This window comes from Euwallacea similis, chromosome 4 (assembly GCF_039881205.1).
Source record: "Euwallacea similis isolate ESF13 chromosome 4, ESF131.1, whole genome shotgun sequence".
Taxonomy (NCBI): Eukaryota; Metazoa; Arthropoda; class Insecta; order Coleoptera; family Curculionidae; genus Euwallacea; species Euwallacea similis.
The window spans coordinates 5,324,524-5,344,034 of NC_089612.1; the positions used below are offsets into that span (position 1 = coordinate 5,324,524).

Sequence of the window (19,511 nt, forward strand, 5' to 3'; positions counted from 1 at the left end):
AAGCATCAACACAAACAAATCTGCGTCCCTGCGTATACCTGGTTGCCTATTATGCCCTTTTCAACGTAATGCGTTCTGCAGGGTTGTAACATTAAATATTTTACATTATTTTTCAAATTGAATTTAATAATCGCCACTCACTCACTTTCTGTCATCAGAGGCTTGAGACGGTTTTAATTAAATCTCCATCTCGTATAATTCAGCGCCGTTCGCCACTATAAGCAAATTTTAGCTTTCATTTTACCGCTTTTGCTGAAATCTCCCCAACAAGAGATCTCACTTCAGGCCTTCGGTCTGGAAAATTGTGTATCATTTAATATAAACTGGAGGTTGATAAAATTTACATATTTTAATACGGCGAGAGGTATTTAAGCGTTGCGTGTTTGTAGCTTTAGGGAGTCAACGGAAATTTTCAAAAAAGAATTAATGATTGAATGTTCATTAAATATTTGGAGCCTCGGCTCAAAACTGGAAGCAAAACAGTTAATTTATAATTTATTGCAGCGCAAGGTGAAACAAGCAAATGAGCGGGACTTCAGGTATCAGGTTGGAAGCTCCTCGTGTTACACCGAGAAAAATGTATTAAAGTTCCTTTTTTCAGAGCATCATGCGGAACCTGGTTAGACGGTACGTCACAGTAGAGCAGCGAAAAGCGGAGAACCAGGGGGTGACCGAGGACGATGTGAATGAGATCAAACAGGACATCTCAGCGTTTCGTTTCGAACTCATCGAGATTCTCAAGAACTCTGGCATGAACACCAGCACTGCCCACAGCGGTTTGGGCACTGGCGGCAAGAAGAATAGACAGAAGGAACGAAGATTGATGAAGGGTTTTAATATAGCTCCGCAACCGTCCACTACATCGGCTGTGCTTCCCCCTGTAGCCGAATTCATAGCCTCCCTTCAAGGTAGCTGCGAGTGCTAGACTGCTGATGGATCGTGACTAAAGAAGTTTAAATAGGTCATCATCATAGCGAAGGCCATCACCACGATTTTTTCGGCTCGACGTTGTCCGGAATTTTCAATTCGACCCCTCGGAAACTGACTCAACACAGCAGCACGGTCTCCTCGAGCCAGGGCAGCATTAACGAGGGACAAGGCCACAACTATCACCATCACAGAGGCATTGGGAGGTACTATATGACAACAAATTTGGATGGAGAATTTTAAATCTTTCTGTAGGTTACACCTAAAGAGAAGTCACTCGCACAAGCGCAAATGGGGCACCCTGATCGAGGCGGCCAAGTCGGGCAAAGTGTCCAGGCTCATCGGGAGGTCCAGGTCGGAGGATTCTGTGTGCAATAACTGCAGAGATAATGGACACAGTCACAGCAACAGTCCTGCGTCAGAGGAGAATGGTTTGCGTTGAAAAAAAATAAAAAGTTTTATGGCGTAGAGCTTGAAGTGTTCTTCCCCAGGCTCTGCCAGCGGATCAGACTCGAATCCGAGCATAGAGAACGCTAGCAGGGAGCAGGAAATTCCCGAGCCGGAGCTGCACGGGCTTGCGCACGGTTTGGCCCTCTTGAAGAAGAAAAGAAAAAAGTTTTCTGCTTCGAGGAACACCAGCCCTGTGGTGGCTCCCACTAGTTCTATCAGCGAAAGCTTGACCAAAAAGATTGTGCCTGTAAAGAAAGTAGGTTATTTTTTTCTCCTTCTAAACAACCCAATTAACATTCGCTCGATACGGTCAGATGCCTCTAGCTTTAAAGAGAGCTTCCAGCGTGCCCACTCGAATTCCTGCCTGCAACCTCCCCCCAGTATCTCGCCACGATATCACTCAATCGCAGCAAGATTCGGTCGAAGTTCCGCCTGCAGGACGACCAGTTTTGAGTTCCTCGAATACCGCCGGTATGTTTCTTATTAATTCCTAGTTTCTGTTTGAACATTTCTTTTGCCTAGAAGACAGCGTTACAGCGACAACTATCCCCGCCGAAAACGACTCCTCGAGGGAGCCGTTGTTGCATACGTCTTCTTCTAGTAATCCGGCCACGGGGTCCACTCAAACTCCGGACGAGGAGTTTAAGAACGGTTCGCAGCTGCTAACGAAACTGCCCGGAGTTATACCGTTGGGAGGACACAATAATGCAGGGTGGCTGTAGTTGGATCCTTACTGGAAACTAATGACACCAATTTGGATTTAAATCGAACTGCTATTATGAGTAGTTAGAAGCTCATATGAGCAAAAATAACTCACTTTTATGATAGAGAATTTTAGGTAATTTTTATATGTACGTGAAGTCAAATCGGGGCCTTCAGTGTAAGCATTAAAGTAAAGTCTCTGGTACTTTCGATGCATGAGAAAATTTAAGTTTTTAGTAGGGTAAGTGACAGAGCAACAGATGAAAATACATAATATAAAACTATTGAATCAAATTGGTAACAATATTTTATAGAATAGAACGTAAGATCTACACTTTATGAGGCAATTTTGGGCAAAATTTTCACATCAATGCATTTTAATGGGTTTACTCGAAGAGTAAGTCTGTGACTTACCCTTATGTTATTACAGCCGGCCAAAATATATTCTCAAATATTTTCCGGGTTTTGCCGCCTTCGCCAGGAAAGATCCGCCAAGAAAATTCCTTCTTAACATGTTCTCCGCATCTGTGGTGGGCGTTATCAAAAGCAGAGATTATTAGAAGTATGCGGATGAAGTGTGATTAGCATCCATGAAACTCTTTTTAAATATGTTTTTATACAACTTAAACTGAAAAAGGCCTCCGTGCTCTGCTTGCACACGTGTTGTCTTTCAACTTACTGGAGATCGTGCAAACTTTTTGATAAAAAATAATTTTTGTTTATCGAATCAGTGTCCTCCCCGTAAACGCAGACTGTTAAGGCTTTTATGGTCGGCCAAATGTCTCCATAGTATTTATACCGTATGTGAGAACGGGAGATTATTTTGTCCATTTGTTCCTTGCCTTTGATAATGTCTACGGCAGATGTAGGCGAAAGAAAGTAATTTCCTTGGATCACAGCTTTAAAACTCGGGAAAAGGACATGGAACTTTTCCAAACGAATGTATTCAAATAATTGCACAAAAGTGCCTCCAAATATATCGTGCCTTTATAAGTTACTTTCAGTTAAGTCTTGAACGTATCTTTTACTAGAAACATACGATATACCAATATCCGCCATGTGTACCCGACTTCGTAGCCGTACTTTGTACCACAAATGTAGTGTATTTTTCGACACGTGATACAGAACTTGAAATCCACCAAATTTAGGTAATAAAAATAGGAAACTTTTTAATAAACGTAAATATGTACGAAAATAGAATATTATGTAAACACCACAAATAGGATTCGTTATACTTATTAAGGTTTAATAAAAGTGTAATTTTCGTCCTCTTTACACATGAACCACCAAAAGGACAATTACTATTCCGACTAACGTAATCTTTTGTAATGATAAGTTAGTTAAATAATTTTGCCAATTTGTTTCGCCAGCAAAAGGCATTTAAAACACAATTTTTGTAAACGAGTAGTAACTGACTTGTCAGTTTCTATTTTGGGAAATTTAAGTTTATTTTATCCACTTCATGCAATAGTTAGACGGGTCCAAAGGCTTTTTTAATTATTATTGCTTTTCTTGGTGATAATCTCTGTTAAACTCCTATCGAGGCTTCCTAAGGTTTAAGTATAAATAAGAAATATTTTAAATTAAGTATATACTTAAGATTTTTAATAAATACACGTTAAAAATTAAATGTGTTTTTTTTATTCATTTGAGGCATTGGCGGTATAATTAGTAACACGCCTCTACTTCGTATTCGATGAAAGCGAGAGGCAAGTTGATGGTTACTGATTTTTTTGCAAAGAGTGTACTACATTTTTCATCCAGAAGCTTAGATGCTTGCATGCATAAAATCATGAATACGTTGCCGAAGATAGTTTTGAAACGCATAAATATTACCACTTAGCGATTTTGCGTAAAAAAAGTAAAAATTGGATGCTCCGATTTCAACGAGATTTGGTTAAGCAGTAACCCTTAGGCACGTTGAAAATTTTTTCGCAAAAAATTTTTCCGACAAAATTTGTTTTCAAGGAGACAGTGGCGTACTTGACAATTTAATGCTAAAAAAAAACCAAAAAATAGGGTGAAAATTGAGTGCTCCGATTTCGACGAGATTTGGTTCCGCAGTAGCCCTATGGTACAGCATTGACATGCCGCGGTCAAATCCCGAATCGGACAACTTCGATTTTTTGGTCCGAAAAATACCATGGACTATACATCATGAAAATTTTTGACCCAAAAAATCGAAGTTGTCCGATTCGGGATTTGACCGCGGCATGTCAATGCTGTACCATAGGGCTACTGCGGAACCAAATCTCGTCGAAATCGGAGCACTCAATTTTCACCCTATTTTTTGGTTTTTTTTTAGCATTAAATTGTCAAGTACGCCACTGTCTCCTTGAAAACAAATTTTGTCGGAAAAATTTTTTGCGAAAAAATTTTCAACGTGCCTAAGGGTTACTGCTTAACCAAATCTCGTTGAAATCGAAGCACCCAATTTTTATTTAATTTTTTTCTCGTAATTTATCATGTATGCCACTCATTTCTCGATGAAAAAATTCGTGTAGTTATAATATTTATACATTTCAGAACTATCATCTTTGACAATTTTTTCATGGTTTCATAATTTTTGGAATATCAAATTTTCGTTTTGTATTTAAGGTGTGTTTCGCAATATTAAGTTGATAAATGTAATAAACAATTATGAAATCTTTATTATAAAAATATGAGTACACTGCTTGCAGGAAGCAATAAAAGGCGCATCCACCAGGATGTCCATAAGGATGACTTTGTTAAAGAAAAACTACATTAGACATGCAAAATGTATTATATTAAAAATAATTCAATATTATAACAGAAAACTTTACAATATGATTACAAGAAAAAGGCTTTGGCTAACTTGAAGTTATTATTTTATGGGACACACTGACCTTTGCCATCGATGAATTATACACATAAAGAAGATATTAATCTTTTCTATTCTAATAGTATATAAATTAACATTTATTTATAATATAAAAGAACGCATTATTGGCTTAAACTACTTAAACACATATCGCGTAAAAAAGAGTGCCATGACTAGAACCACAGACCAAAACTCACAATCCAAACGTTAATTTTACGGTATAAATAAATAATAGTGTTAACCAGCAAATACCTACAGTAAATAAAATACTATGTCCAACTTCTATTATTGATATTACGCAGTAAAACCTACAAAACCTTACTGCATTGGTACGTAACGTTTCATCATCGCTTTTTAGCGAGACGAATCCTATGATCTAACACCGAAAAGAAATATCATAACTAATCAAGATTTAGTGCCAAACATTATTAGCCGGAAGCACAATAATTGGTACATAAGCAATTTACGAGGATAAATATCTAGAAAATTGAACTGTACTGAAAAAACCTTCACCTTTTTGTCCAGCAGCACCCCCTAAATACGTTTAAATGCAACCCTAAATCTCCCAGACTATCGCCCATGAGGGAAAATCGCCTACAGGATCGATAAGGCTCGAGTTTGCGCTTAATGCCAGTTTTGGACAGGAGGTTAAGCTTTAAGCTTCGGCAGTGTCGGACTGTGCAATCGTATGGCAATTATTGTTTTGTTGCAGGAGCGCCATTCAACCGTGTTGCAGGGGACCTCGTTATGTGCTCTTGATTCAGTTATCGTTGCTCAGATACGCGACTGCCTTGTTTTCCTGCAATTTTTGGGAAAATTTAGTGTTGTGTTTTAACAAAATATAAAGATGGTAAGTTTTGATTTTGTTGCATATAAGGGGGATGGGCGCTTAAAGAGTTATGTATTATCATGTACAAGATCACATAGGAACGTACATATTTTTAAATTTTTTTCTACACTAGCATTATTCATGTCAACGACTATATCATAGCCGTACAATATAAAACGATCACGTTTAAAGTGTAGTGCATACACTAACTCAAGTATGTTCGCCACTTAAAAGATTAATAAAGGCGTCCTTGTTCCGTGACAAAATGGCAGGAAGAACGGGCCACTCGGAGTAAAAAAGCTTCCCGGCACAAACGGGAAAACTGGAAAATACGCTTAATGGACAAAAGAAACGGCAGACGAGAAAGTGCTTGTGGTCTTTTTGCTCAAGTCCACCGCAATAAATCGCGTTTATTCGGGACGTGGCTGAAGGCAAAGATCGGGGATTTGTTTTCCTCTAAAAGAATAAACGACCGTTTGAAGATTTAATTTGAAATTTAGAAAGCGAAAGAGCGATCTCAAACCCGCAGAATTATATAATTACGCTTCCCTTGGAAGCAATAAATTTGTGCAGGTGACGCCGTCTCGTAGACGATTTGGCATTCCAAGCATTTGCACGTGGGACATCTTGATTAAATAAACTTTTATTCAGCTAATTTGGCGAGAGAAAAGTTTTCCTTTCCAAAGACAGAAAAGATCCAAAAGACTACCAAAAGCAAAAACAAAAAAGTTTCACCATAACTCTGCCATGGAAGCAGATGTTGAATACAAATTTGGGCAATCTTTTTTAGACTTTCGCTCAATCGTTTATGACGATTTAGAGGTACAAATCACATTGTTGTCGTTCTCCAATTGTTCTGTATTTCAAATAATATTGTTCGATCTGATTTGAACGTCCTACAACAAAATAAATCGATAACCAATCCTATTCATGTTGTCATCGCCACGTAAACCGTCGTGATTAATGTCCCACATAAATCTGAAAACCTCTGAGCCATCTATCTCGTTTGCAGGGCCGAATCTCCATAAGACCGCTCTTATTATGGATGTCCTATTGTCATTTCCTGGTCACTGTCCAACCCCTAAATCCATCAGAAAACGAGATCGCCCATCCAGAAACCAAAAGCCATCCAAATCCGAAGCTCCCAGCCAGCGAAATGCCTCGTAAGTTTATGTTTATGCGAGATAATGACAATAAGTTTTTGTTCGTAGTTGAAGTGGATATTTTGAATTTAATTAACGTGACCTACAAGGACCCGGGAGTATCCCTGGTCGAAGGACCCATTCGCAAGTTTCCAGCGTATAAATTTCGGGTGACTTATGGAAATGGGCCTTTGACACATTCCAGCACAGTGGCAGAGGCCATGAATAACAGCAGGGGGTTCACTGTGGTATTCTTATATAGGTAAGGAACTTTGCTAGAAGCAAAACGGAAAACTTTTGTAATTATACGAATACGGATAATACGGTGGAACGATATTTTGAAAACTCTTCTACTACGTAAAAGGCAATAACTTTTCCCTCTGCGTGTCCTATTTCACGTCACTGTGACGTCAGTGACGAAAGTTACGAGGAGAGTTGCACAAATAAACAAACGTAATATGTCAAACATTTGCATAAATATTATTAAAAAATCATTTGAGAGTTAAAAGTAAACCGTATGAATGATAGATAATGAACAAATTTGAAAACCTACAAACATTTTTAAAATCTAAATTCTGCTTAAAAAGTCACAAGATTGACTAAACTTCTGAATTCGCCCTTGTATATTTTGTTACGCGTAGTGCGGTCGAGTGTTGTACAGTCAGACGTACATCATACTTTACCCATTCATGAAAACGTTAATTTTTCTCTTCAAAATATCTCACAATAATAGTAACTGCATACTTACCTAGCATTTACGCCTATTTGGCAACCAATTTCGTCATTTTCTTACTAGAAATTAATTAAAAATACCCCAAAACCGCTGAATAGTAAATTATGACATTTCGCTGGTAGAAAAAAATTGAAATACATGGGATAAAATGGCCGACTTCCGCCGCTTGTCTTAATATCGCGCCATCTGTGCAGAACAATCGAAATTATCATTAGGGATCATGACGTCAGCTAAATGCTAATTCTGGGTGTAGAGATATTTCATTTCTAAATTAATGTCGAATTTTATAGCATTAGACCTTAGTTACAGGATATTTAGATACCTACGAAATTAAGGATTATCAGACACGTATTTCTAGGCAACAAAGAAACAATTTAGGCACGTTGCTCTCCCTGCATTCCCCCGGGCGGTTAACCCCGTGGTTTCAGCTGACCTCGAATTCCAGGACCGGGGTTTTGACGCTAAAATACCGACTTCGCAACTCGAACAAATTGAATCAGATCGACTGGAGCTTGCCGAGGCACCACAGAAAATCCCCTTTAGCTGGTAAATTAATTATTACCGTTGCTGTTTCACGTTTGTAGAGGTATAACATTTCGGAGCTTAGCTTGGATATGGCTTTCGCTCTCTATGGATTTTCAAGAGGACCTCATCCGTCTGGACTTGGATTGCGCCCCTAGTTTATTCGAACCTATCCCCAGCAGGAAAACATCGCACTTTCAAGTGGGAGTACCCAGAGATGCTTTAGTGTACTTCAGACAGGAACCAGGCAGGAAGAAGAAATTTTTGGTATATAAACAATTTAGTAAATTCTCACAAACCTCAGTGTTAATTTAATTGAACAGGGGTCGATGCAAGTGGCCAAAGTTCTCCCCTACGTTAGCCACCAGAGACTATGGAACTGCGCGGAGATATCCTCAAATCTAACTCCAGAATTTCAGAAACCATTACTGCAATAAGCGCCCCTCTTTTTTTAACACTCAATTTTTTACATTATACCATTATAATATCGTGGAGGGAACTAAGTACCATTGTTTAGTTAATAAGCCCGTTCGAAGTTGACTGTGAAGAAAAATGTTTCTTTGGCGGCTGGTAATGTTGGACCTCAGTCGAGGAGCACGTTGCCAGAAGGGCCAAAAAACTAGACATGTGATATTATAGATAGCCAACGAACCCGTATTATTATGTACGTAATAAAATTGATAATATCATGTATTTGGATAGATATTTTTAAGGTTTAATTTATCGTATTTGAATAAAAGTACTTAATATACACACTTACTTGCTTGAGACTGAGCTTCCCCTCATGACGCTGAGGCAGGAATCCTCACAGTGTCATTGACGTCCCCATTGGGCAGCGGAGTGGTACTGGCAGACCTAACAATCGGAGAGGTACCCACACTGACAACCTGAAAATTACCGACCATTGAAATAATTACCATTTACATAATTGAAGCAAACTACAGTGGTGGTTCTCTAAGCCTAAGCGTTTACAATAAACATCATCACACGAATCGAGTACTTCCCACGGTACTGAAACCTTAATAATTTCCTAGAGAAGCGGCAGTTTCTCTTTCTAAGCGTGTTCTATCACACCCGGCAATAATTAAAAACGACTTTGTTTTTAAGATTTGCCCAGTAAAATCTCTGTTTTAAATGACTTTCTCGCCTGCAACCAAATGCGTCTTACCTTAGAGTGCCCCCCAAGAGTTTCCACGGTGGTATTTGGAGGCGCCGTGTAGGGGGCCATGTCCATGAGGCCGAATAAGGGGTGTCTCGTGGTAGGTTTGAGGGTTGTGGTCGTTTCCAGGTTATTTACTGGAAAATTGTTTATTGTTAAGGTGGGAAAATTTGTTAAAAAACAGTAAATGGGTTCAACCTCTATTTCGTATGCTTTTCTCACGAGTTAGCGGAACATTTAACACCAAATAAAACATGCCCGAAACTTTGCCTATAAGAATGTCTTCGACCAGACTTTTGGAGAATCAACAACGGATAATGCAAGAACATACCATTCAGCACCAACATCAGATTGATGAATTTCATAACAATGCACTAAAAACCGCAAGTTTATTCGAATGGGAAAGTACACTCCGTGGCATTTCTCAAAAGAATTTAAAGAATGTTTGGCGAAGCCCGTGTGGCTGAAGAGTATAAATGATCTCTTTTTGTCTGTTTTAAGGGGTTCACAGTTTTGAGGATTTTAAAAAAGCCTTCTCCGGGAAATTCTCAGGGGTTGATGAGCAACAGGGTTTATTTCTAAAATAAAATTATGGTGAGTTTGAAAAGGGCGGTTACTTGAGGTATTTTTTTAATGCATTTGATCAAGCGAGTTTTTTGTCTCAGGAAGAGCAAGCTATTTAGCTAAAAAAAAATGATGAAGTAGATGAGTGTTTAACTAGCATTGATAGAAAAAAGGGGCCCGAAGGTTAAATTCCAGATGCTTTTGCCGGTTTTATCGGAAAAGACTGCATTTTCGATCGAACAAAGCAGTGGAAGCGTATTCCCAACACGGTTGGCCAAGCACAAAGCGACTTTAAATGATGCCAAAACAAATCCTAACTAATTCTGAATTAGTGAAACCATCCTTACAAGTCCTGGGGCTTAACTGAACACGTGAGACTGACAATGAAACATTTGTCCTAACTAAATCGGCGAATGAAGTTTTTTAATCAATCAACGTCGCCCAACGTTTCATTCTTACTCTCACATTACAAGATCTATAAAGAAGTATAAGTGGCTGCATAACTCTGATCCAAGATCCACGTTGCCATATTGCCTCAACCACATTGCCAAACTTATACTTTCAGCCTATCATCTACTACTACTATCGGATCTTCTAGAACAAATACTCACTTATGTGCGGCCATTCGCTGTAAACTACCTTAATGGGCTTTAGCTTCTTCTCGACCTCCTCACTAGAAGGCTCGATCCTAACATCGATCCTCGTCATTGTAGTCGCGTTCGTCACCTTCCCGTTCTGGATTTTTGGTGCCATGCTGTACGCTGTAGCCGGGGTGCTGGTGAGATGTCTCACGTAGCTTTGAGGCGTTACCAAGTAAACTTTCTCATGGGTGGAGTTCCGTAAAGTCACCTTACTTTGGTCCCAGGAGGATTTCGAAGGATGACGCACTATAAATCGTACACTGGTGGAGGGTTTTGCGGTGGTTGAATCATCGTCGCGGGAAATTAAATTCTCCTGGATTTCCTTGCTGATATACTCCTTTTGGTTACTATTAGAAGCCAGGATGTCATTGACGGTTTCCGTATACCCTGGAGGGGTCGTGGTGAAATATTCTCTAGGGATTTTCTTTGCGTGCGTTACCCCTTGGCGCAAATTCAAATAGGCCTGCTGTGTCCATTGATCGATATTCTTCTGCAGGGACGCAACGTCGAACGCCGGCTTCTGCTTCGCAAGAAACTCTTTAATGTTAATCACCTCAGTTGTCGACTTCTGGAAACCATGAGCTGGCTCCTTTTGCGTCTCCGCATTTCGCAAATCTTCCACAAGCCGCGGCCACCAACTATAGGCTTCGGTTGTTATGGGAGGAGGCACAAAAACTGGGGCCAAAGTGGTATATTCTTTATTATAAATTGCAGTTGAAGATTTCTGGTAACCATTCCCGGCAGGGGCTCTCAAGTAAGGCACAATAATCTGTTTCCTTGGAGGGGCAAAGCTACCGTTCACTGAAGAGAGCCATGTGGATTGGGGTTGGGGCTTTTGGCTCGCTAGCACATCAGTGGTGGGTTCAGCAGTCGCAGAATTAAAATCACCCTGAATTTTCTTGGGATTGATAGTGCCCTTTTGAATGTCCACAATTTGGTCCTGGGGGATAAAATTGTGCTCTAGCAGCAACTTTTGTATTAGTTCACTTTCTATGTTGTTATCAAAAGTCTCTGAACTCAAATATTTATCATTGTGTCTCTTGGCTGGAATCTCCGATGAAGAGTAGGTACTATTGATGTCACTAGAGCTAGTAAACGTATCGTCTACTACTATAGGATTATCGCTGAGCTTCTGCTCAGGTTTGTCAGCTAAATGTTGCTGGTCCTCCACGTTCAAATCCAACACTGGAGACTGAATAACATTAATGGGATGCTCAATGGAGGCAGTATAATCCGCAATCCTCACACTGGGCACAACCTGCACATCAGTCAAACCCTTCTTATAAAGCCCATTCTGGATTTCCCCGTTATACTGCGACCCAAAATTGGTGAAAATTATATTCCTGTAGTCACTATCACTACCCAAAGTAATGGGATCCGCATGATGATGCGTATTAGCGATAGGGGCCCCATAATTATCAGTTACCAAGTCACTATAACTCTCCCCTCCCAAAGGCCTTCCGTAACTATCACTAGGTTGAGCCGGAGGCAAATTACTCTCCAATGGAAGGGCATTTATGGCCCTCACAGGCACTGGAGGATGAATCTCTTGAGGCAATCGATTTAGGTGCGTCACAGGAGGCCCATAGTTATGGGATGGAGGTGGAGGCGGAGGAATATCGTAGCTCAAAGGGGGAGGGCTGAAGTTCGTTCTTGGAGGACCGTATACCGGTTTCGGGGGGCCGTAAAAATTGGGTGATAGAGGAAATGGTTTAAATCGAGGCGGCAGCATGAAATCCACAACTTCCCCCATAGGGGGAAAGTTGAAACTGGCTTGCGGAGCTCCGTATTGATCGATCGGAGGATGATAGAGAGTAGGGAATTTCTGGTGGTTATTTGGGGGGAGCTTTTCCCTAAAGTGTGGAACGTTGAACGAATTATGGCCAGATTGAAGAGGAAAGTGCAGGCTTCTGCCTATGATTGGAATCCAGGGCTCAGTATTGCAATCATAACAACCTTGAAAACTATCAGGGAGAGGTAGATATTTGGCTTCTCTCTTCTCACTTGCAGAGGCGGTTAAGTCGAGTCTATCAGACGTTTGAGAGTCACCCAACAATTTAGTCAAAGCTTCGATGAACTTGTCACTTTTGACGGGCGACTTCTGAACTGGTTTTTCTTCAGCCTGGGCAAGATCGACCACCGACAAACCGATGCAGATAAGCAACGGAAAGGAAACCTGTAACAGAAAAATTGAAATCGGTTCACTTACAAGTTAATTTACACGAGCAGCTGACGTTTTTGTATAATATAATAATCTTCCTTATCTTCGCGGCTGCTTCTCTTGATCTTGACCTTAAATTTAAAGTGCCGCGAATGCGTTCTCATACTGTTCCCATCTTCGCAATTTCCGAGAAGAAAGTTTCATTTATCTTCATCTTTATTCTATCGGGCTTTTGTTTCAAGCACGATCTTGTCTTCGGCTGATAAATGTGTGTATAAGTCTCTACCGAGGAGGCTCGTAAAGAATTTCCAATCGGTGACAAAGTTGCAATCCGCCATGTTACCGATGAGGAAATTGGAAAAATAAATTGGGGTATCAATTAAGCATTATTTAGGTTGCGTGTAATTAAATCAGATAGGAAGCTAATGAATTGTGCAAGTTCATGAATTTGCCTTTCGCGCGGAGCGTGCGAAACGACTCTTTACAGACTTTAAGCATTGTTCTGTAGGTAGACTAATAATCTGTTTTCCAACCGAAGAAAAGTGAAATTGGTGGGAATCAATGTTGATCTATGGTCATGAAAAACCAAGGTGGTTTAAAACCGAATCTCTTGCACTGAGGAAATTATACAATAAAACGGTGGAAAATTCTAAATTGTTTTCCTTCGGTGTATAACTATTGCGTGTCATCACGTAGCACAACGATAACAAGCTTCCATTCTAGATAATGAGCTTGAAAGGAAATGCCATCAGATGCCGAAGAAAAGAGAATCTGCCGTTTAATGCATGTAATCGCAAATTTCCGGTGTTTCTCTACCTTGTACCTTGAATTCCTTGTGGAAAGTAAAAGTCATGCCATTATTTTTGGCGACAAAATTAAGAAAACTACTTCTGCATGTAAGTGGGTATCGGAAGAGCAATGTGGTGCGTAACCTAACGGAATCTAAAATTTATTTTAGCCATTTTTATAACTGTAGCTTGCCGCCGTAGCGATTTCATACATGTTATTAGTCTACCGCAGGTGCTCTATATTAAGACTAATTAGATAAGTTATTGTAACCTTCATGAGCTCGAGCGTAGACGAAGATTTCTTCCTATACTTCAATATCATTAGAGGCGCTCCGTTCGCCACCTATTACAGGCATCGAAAATGACCGACAATAAACATGAATCTCTTACTTACTTAAGCTAAACCTTCGTGACTCGAGCAAAAACTTACGTGAACGAGACAAAAAATCTTAAAGTAACTTGTAACTGAATTCTGATTAGCAGGTTTACTTTATAATTTAAAGGAGAAATTTAATTAAACATATTAAGTACTAACAAAACCTATGGCGACAATTTCCATCTCCTGTTGTGGCCTCTGAAGGAGTGCATTAGTCCGATCCAAAATCGTGCTTTTAATGTAATCGGCTAGATCAAGAATGGAATTAAACTGTGTTACAGATGTGTGAAAATTGGGAATAACATCATGCTGAAGAGGCACTACTTTCGTTTACTAAATTTAAATGCAATTGGCTTCATGAAAGTTTTATTCTGGTTATGTGTTGAAGTGCCTTCGTCGTGGATTTTAACGCTACCTATAAAACAGCTGGATAAGTCTAAGAGAAACCAATTTCATTATGAGATTTAACACAGCTTTATGAGTGATCATCATCGCGCACTATTAACAGTGATTTATGTCATAAGACCTCCTTGCATCTAATCAATTTTAATAGTTTTGAATAAAAGCTGAAAGGTCAAGTGACTCAGTACACACTTTATTCAATTAATAAAAATTCGTTCAAATGAAAATAAAGATTTACAATTAAAAAATCGATTAACAACCAGTTGCAGTAACGTTCGAATTTTAAAAAGATCAACTGCGATCTTAACCACAAGTGAATTGGTCGTGTTAAGTGAACCTAAAGATTGCTCTTCGTCATCGTAGCTCGATGCTTATTAGAATCTGCGTTTTCCCATCGAGCAATGAAAATATCTTTTTTTTATATACTTCTGAATCGACTGACAATAGAACTTTTTTTTAAAATAAATAGAAATAGAAAAAAAACCAAAACGCTTTAAGGAGTCAATTTTTTAAACCTGAAAGCCGCTATTAAATCTATTTGATTGGAATTTAGAGCAAATAGCTTTGTCGGTGCTCTAAAAAAACCATAAGCGCCTTAAGGACCGTCGGAAAAGTTCTAAATACATAATTGGGATTAACTAAACTGTTTTTTTGAACAACACACTTTCTGGAACTTCATTCCTCTCGCCTAGCCATAATGGAACTCCTTGTTTTACCAGTTTAAACTCGTAAAGGCGAGAGTATAGTGGCAATGACGATAAATTACTGTTCTTCTATGGATTAATAGAATTTTCGTACACATGGTGTTTCATAATAGTGTATCAAAAATTCAGGAGGCGAATCTGTGCGTGAGTATTACTATCGATTTTAAGTTAATTATTTCTAAAAATAAAAGAAAAATTAATGAAAATTGAAAAAAAAATTAAACTTCAACGCCCTGTAAGTCAAAATGGAAGCAATTTAGGACATGCCTTTATATGAAGTGTTCATCTTAAAATAAGCTTTGATTCAACCGTTTCATTTTTACCATCCATTAAGAAACACCCTGTAAAGACGCATATTTTAAAAGGGCAACGTTTTTCTTTTTACCAGTGGCGTTCACGCTGATACGACCCTGAGCATTTTAAACGACAAATATGATACACTACTTTTTTTTAAATAAAAATAATTTTCTGAATACTCCATATTTCTGTCAAAACAAGATCTATTGAATATTGCTCATAACGTTAACCGGTTTCACGGAAAAAAAAATAAAACGCAACAATCGAGAAGTGGAAAATCGCATAATTAATTCGTTTAATACAGTAAAAAAATGCACCAGGAGTTTTTTAAAGAGTGCGAGATGATATGTGAAAAAGGGCCAAGGCCTGCATTTTTGCAGGGGGAGAGCTTTTTCAACACCTTATTTAATTGTTTTTTTTTATGAGTGACGTAATGCACCGAATTTAGCTTTGTAGTTTCAATATTCGGTTATAAAGCAATGTTTTTCCGACGCCCTGTATATGAAGCAAAGTGATCGCAATACCTTAGAAGAAACCCGCAATATCGTCCGATTTTAGGACCTGTAGAAGTGACCTTTATCCTCTTTCTCAAAACAAACCCTACATATTTCCGTAGTGTCTAAAATTAAAACGCTCTTATCATCAAGCCAACGAAGCTCAACGGTCAAACGCAGACACGTACTTAAATTTCGCGTTTCTATGAATATGTAAGCGTTGTCACTAGATTTCACTTACCGCAATAAAGATGCAATAAATGAAAAATCATAAATTATTATTCAAACAGTATATCGATTCGGTTGAAATTCTGCGGGATGGTAAGTGGACGTCTGTAACCCACAAAAGGCGATTTCCCTTTGGGACGAATCGGCACGTACGTAACCATAATTGTGATTTCTAAATAACACTATTTAAGTTTCCTTTCGGTCGGATGACAATAATGACAGAGTTTTTTTAGGAGTTAATTACTACAACATTATATTCGCAAAATAAACAATCGTAGAGCCACATATCACCACTTATAGCTGCGAGCATAATACGACCTCGTTAAAGACGAAGAAATTGGCTACTTACCCTATATCTAGTCATATTGTGCGTTTCTATCTCTTCGGCATTGTTAATCAACGATAATTCTTTCCTGGTGGAAGATGGACCTGCAACAATTTCCTTTCTTAAGTTTGTGAACGCTGAATTCGTGGAACATTTTTTCGTTTTGATTTTGGAGCATTTGCCACCGTATAATGTCCTCTGCTACATGTAGGCGCCCAATCAAACGATAATTACCATATCCACTTTAATGATATATATAGAAAGTTCATTAGATAGAGAGAAAAACTAGTGGACGTCGATTAAATGTTTATCAACGGTTAAAAAGGCGAAAGGGAAATAAATTAATCATTCTTGACACTTTTGCCAATTAAGAATTACAGTTTACACACAGCATGTACAATTTGTTAAAACTTTACTAAGCAGCATACCTAAGAACCCGACTATTACGGTTATAAAATAATTAAAAAATTAAATAATAAAATAAATTTTAAAAAAATAAGTCTTTGAGAGAATCTTTTATGAAAGTTCAAACAAATTAAAGAATTTAATCAAAGAAACGTGTTCAATTTCCATGTATGGTTCTACTCAAACTGGAGTAAATAGGTATTTACACTACCTTCCAAACACAGTTTTCCCCACATGACGGTAATAGCAAAGATACAAAGGATGTGACAGAACTATTTCATTGAGGCTCCGTTCATCATAAAGTACTCACCACCAGAATTAATCCATGCACACGTTAAAACAAGCACCAATCCACACCGATACCGCAGAACAACTCAACGGAGCCCCAACCGAGTTCTTCACAATTCAATGGCAAAGTCCGTGGCAGCCTTCAACTTTAACACTCAATTTGAGCGAAAGCACCGTGAAGAAGATGAGTAGGTACCGCGTCCGCCGGTATACCTACATGAAGAACCAAAAACAAGTGCGACGCGAGCTTTCGATGGCGTTTTGCTGGTATTCCCCCAAAGCCCCTGAAGAAGCGCTACAACGGGTAATAGACCTAAACAGGTCTAGATTTGATTTCTAATGGGCCGTGGAAAAATGTGGAGAGCGGTTTTATATCGAACCTTCCGGGGGGTACTTGCTCTGAATTTGGTACCGGCATGTGTGCGACGATAAGGAAACTCATTTGTATGTTTATGGAGACGAATTCACTTTTCTGTCTGGTATGCGGAAAGTGACATTAGTTGTTTCCGTAGGCTCTTCGATATTTATGAGACTAGAATGGTAAGGACCATTTTATTGCCAATTAAAACAGCTTTTAAATGGAGTTTTCAAACTTTGAACCTGATATTTATTACAATTACATTTGATCAATTTCAATCCCCCTTACAGTTAACGATACGTGCTTGTCTACCTACTCGTCCGATGTCTGTAATGACTCAAATGGCAAAATGCCTTTACTCCCGATCGACAGTATGATGGGATGGTAAAAGAGGCCCAGCAAAAGGATTCAGGCACGTTTATGATTTGTGCTTTAGTCTTTTTTATCAAAATATTCAATTGGCGGTGCTGATTGGTAAATTCATTCGCGCCTTTACATGATTGTATTAGAATCAGAGCCATGATAAAATTGAAGCTCGAAGCAAAGGAAACACTCTTCTTAGAAGCCCCCTTTTAACCATAGATTTTTTTTTTGTCATAATGCTCCAAGATTGCCAATTTAAAAATCGTTGTCTACATCACTCTATACCGTTGCTACTCCAGTAATTTCCCGCTAAGTTACTTACTGGAAATTTGATTATTTCGCATATAAATCACTAAAAATACACTTAAATCACGATTTTTCTTCGGAAAATTCACAAAAATTCAAATTCTTTCCGCCATACTGCCAAAAAACATCTGCCAAATTTGACATCTGTCGAAGCTACAGTTAAGGCCCTCCCGAAAAAAGCCGCACTATCGATTTTGACGTCATCAAACGTAGATGCTGACTTTCGACCATTTTGTTTAGATTTTTCCGACTTACGTTTGTGGTTCCAAAGGTTGTCCACTACAAAAGCCCATTTTACAATCGAGTTCTCAACATTCCAAGTTTTGTTACACGAAAAGTGAAATGAAACGTCTGGTCATCAGCACATTTGCTTACACATGTAGATTTCCCAATTACTTTTATGAGGATCACATATTTGAATAAAACCGGAATAAATATTCTGTGTCAGTACGTACGTGTTCGTTTTCTAAAACCATAAAATCTATTTGTTTTTTGAGTGAATTATTGAAATCGTCAGTCAGAGAATGCGTATATGAATTTTTACGCTTTTACCGTTTCGGTTGGGCAATAAAATTTTTCATTACACTCCAGTATTAGCCGTTACTTCCATCCCAAGTGCGAAAAAATTATTTCACCTCTGGAAAAGTGAGCTTGAATGTGCCTTTACCTAGACCCAGATAAAACAATTTAATTAGTATTCAATTCATTTTTCTCCATCGATAACAGATGTAATGCGTTTGTCGGACATGTGGGTAAAGTAGTGAAATTTTCAATCAAGGAAGTGCGTCGTGTTTTGGAGAGTTAATTACCAGACTTATTTTCGTTCGGCAGTACTATTGACCCAAAAATCCCAAAAAGGAACGCCGTTTAAATTATATTATTATCAGTTCATCTCTCGCAGCATCGTGAGGATAATTTTATTATCTTTCATATAAAAAAAACCTTTAAAAGTTAATCGTCAATTATTCGCTTTCGTCCTTCGTTGCCGCTAAATTTGAAATTATTTATCCCTTCAGTCAAGAATTCTTTAGAAAGATCTTCTTCGCATTCAAACTCGTTGTGGTCATCGCAAAATAGTCCTACAGGACAGCTGCGAAGATACCTAAAACAGATCCAGCAATAGGGATAATTTCGTCCCCATTTAAAACCCACCCTTGGATTAAACGGTTGCCATGAGCATCTTCGATGCATACATAAAACCTGTTCTCATCATAACAGGTAAAGGACTTTTTAGAGCAAATTATTACTTTGGAATTCAGGCTGCCTATCTAAAATAATAGTCATTACAATGAATTGTAAATAACATAAATGTTGAACACTCACCAATGAATAAAGGAAGATCATTTTTGCAAAATAAAAGAAAATGAAATTCATTTTTGCTCAGTTTTAATGCTGAAAAAAATGCTAAATATTGAACGTAAAGCTAGTGCGAACCGTCAGTTATATACTAAAAACTAAAGTAAAATTCATGTATCTACAAAGATCTGAAGCAGTTATTTTAAGTT

General features: G+C 38.5%; 3 protein-coding genes across 4 annotated transcripts in view; 2 read left to right on the forward strand and 1 right to left on the reverse strand.

The window, feature by feature from the left end:
* Trpgamma (Transient receptor potential cation channel gamma) overlaps positions 1-3,709 on the forward strand; it is a 28,704-nt gene extending 24,995 nt beyond the window's left edge. The window contains exons 16-22 of the mRNA XM_066389507.1: positions 505-546; positions 602-908; positions 962-1,133; positions 1,183-1,358; positions 1,419-1,633; positions 1,692-1,848; positions 1,903-3,709. Of these exons, the coding sequence (XP_066245604.1) occupies positions 505-546; positions 602-908; positions 962-1,133; positions 1,183-1,358; positions 1,419-1,633; positions 1,692-1,848; positions 1,903-2,099 (1,266 nt within the window). The 3' untranslated portion in view covers positions 2,100-3,709. The remainder of the gene's footprint in view (positions 1-504; positions 547-601; positions 909-961; positions 1,134-1,182; positions 1,359-1,418; positions 1,634-1,691; positions 1,849-1,902) is intronic.
* Positions 3,710-4,828: 1,119 nt separating this feature from the next.
* Positions 4,829-17,329, reverse strand: LOC136408502 (uncharacterized). 2 transcript variants are annotated; one of them, XM_066389496.1, is made up of 6 exons: positions 17,002-17,329; positions 16,311-16,390; positions 10,482-12,687; positions 9,316-9,443; positions 8,908-9,034; positions 4,829-5,720 (listed from the first exon to the last, which is right to left on the reverse strand). In XM_066389496.1, the coding sequence occupies exons 2-5, from the start codon at positions 16,323-16,325 to the stop codon at positions 8,930-8,932; spliced, it is 2,454 nt and encodes an 817-aa protein (XP_066245593.1). In that variant the 5' UTR covers positions 16,326-16,390; positions 17,002-17,329; the 3' UTR covers positions 4,829-5,720; positions 8,908-8,929. The 2 variants fall into 2 exon arrangements, with proteins under 2 accessions (XP_066245593.1, XP_066245594.1); XM_066389497.1 differs by having other exon boundaries at positions 16,311-16,423.
* On the forward strand, positions 5,633-8,902 carry LOC136408505 (kielin/chordin-like protein). The gene is made up of 6 exons (XM_066389506.1): positions 5,633-5,771; positions 6,763-6,913; positions 6,962-7,154; positions 7,984-8,171; positions 8,233-8,414; positions 8,471-8,902. The coding sequence occupies exons 1-6, from the start codon at positions 5,769-5,771 to the stop codon at positions 8,582-8,584; spliced, it is 831 nt and encodes a 276-aa protein (XP_066245603.1). The 5' UTR covers positions 5,633-5,768; the 3' UTR covers positions 8,585-8,902.
* Positions 17,330-19,511: the final 2,182 nt, after the last annotated feature.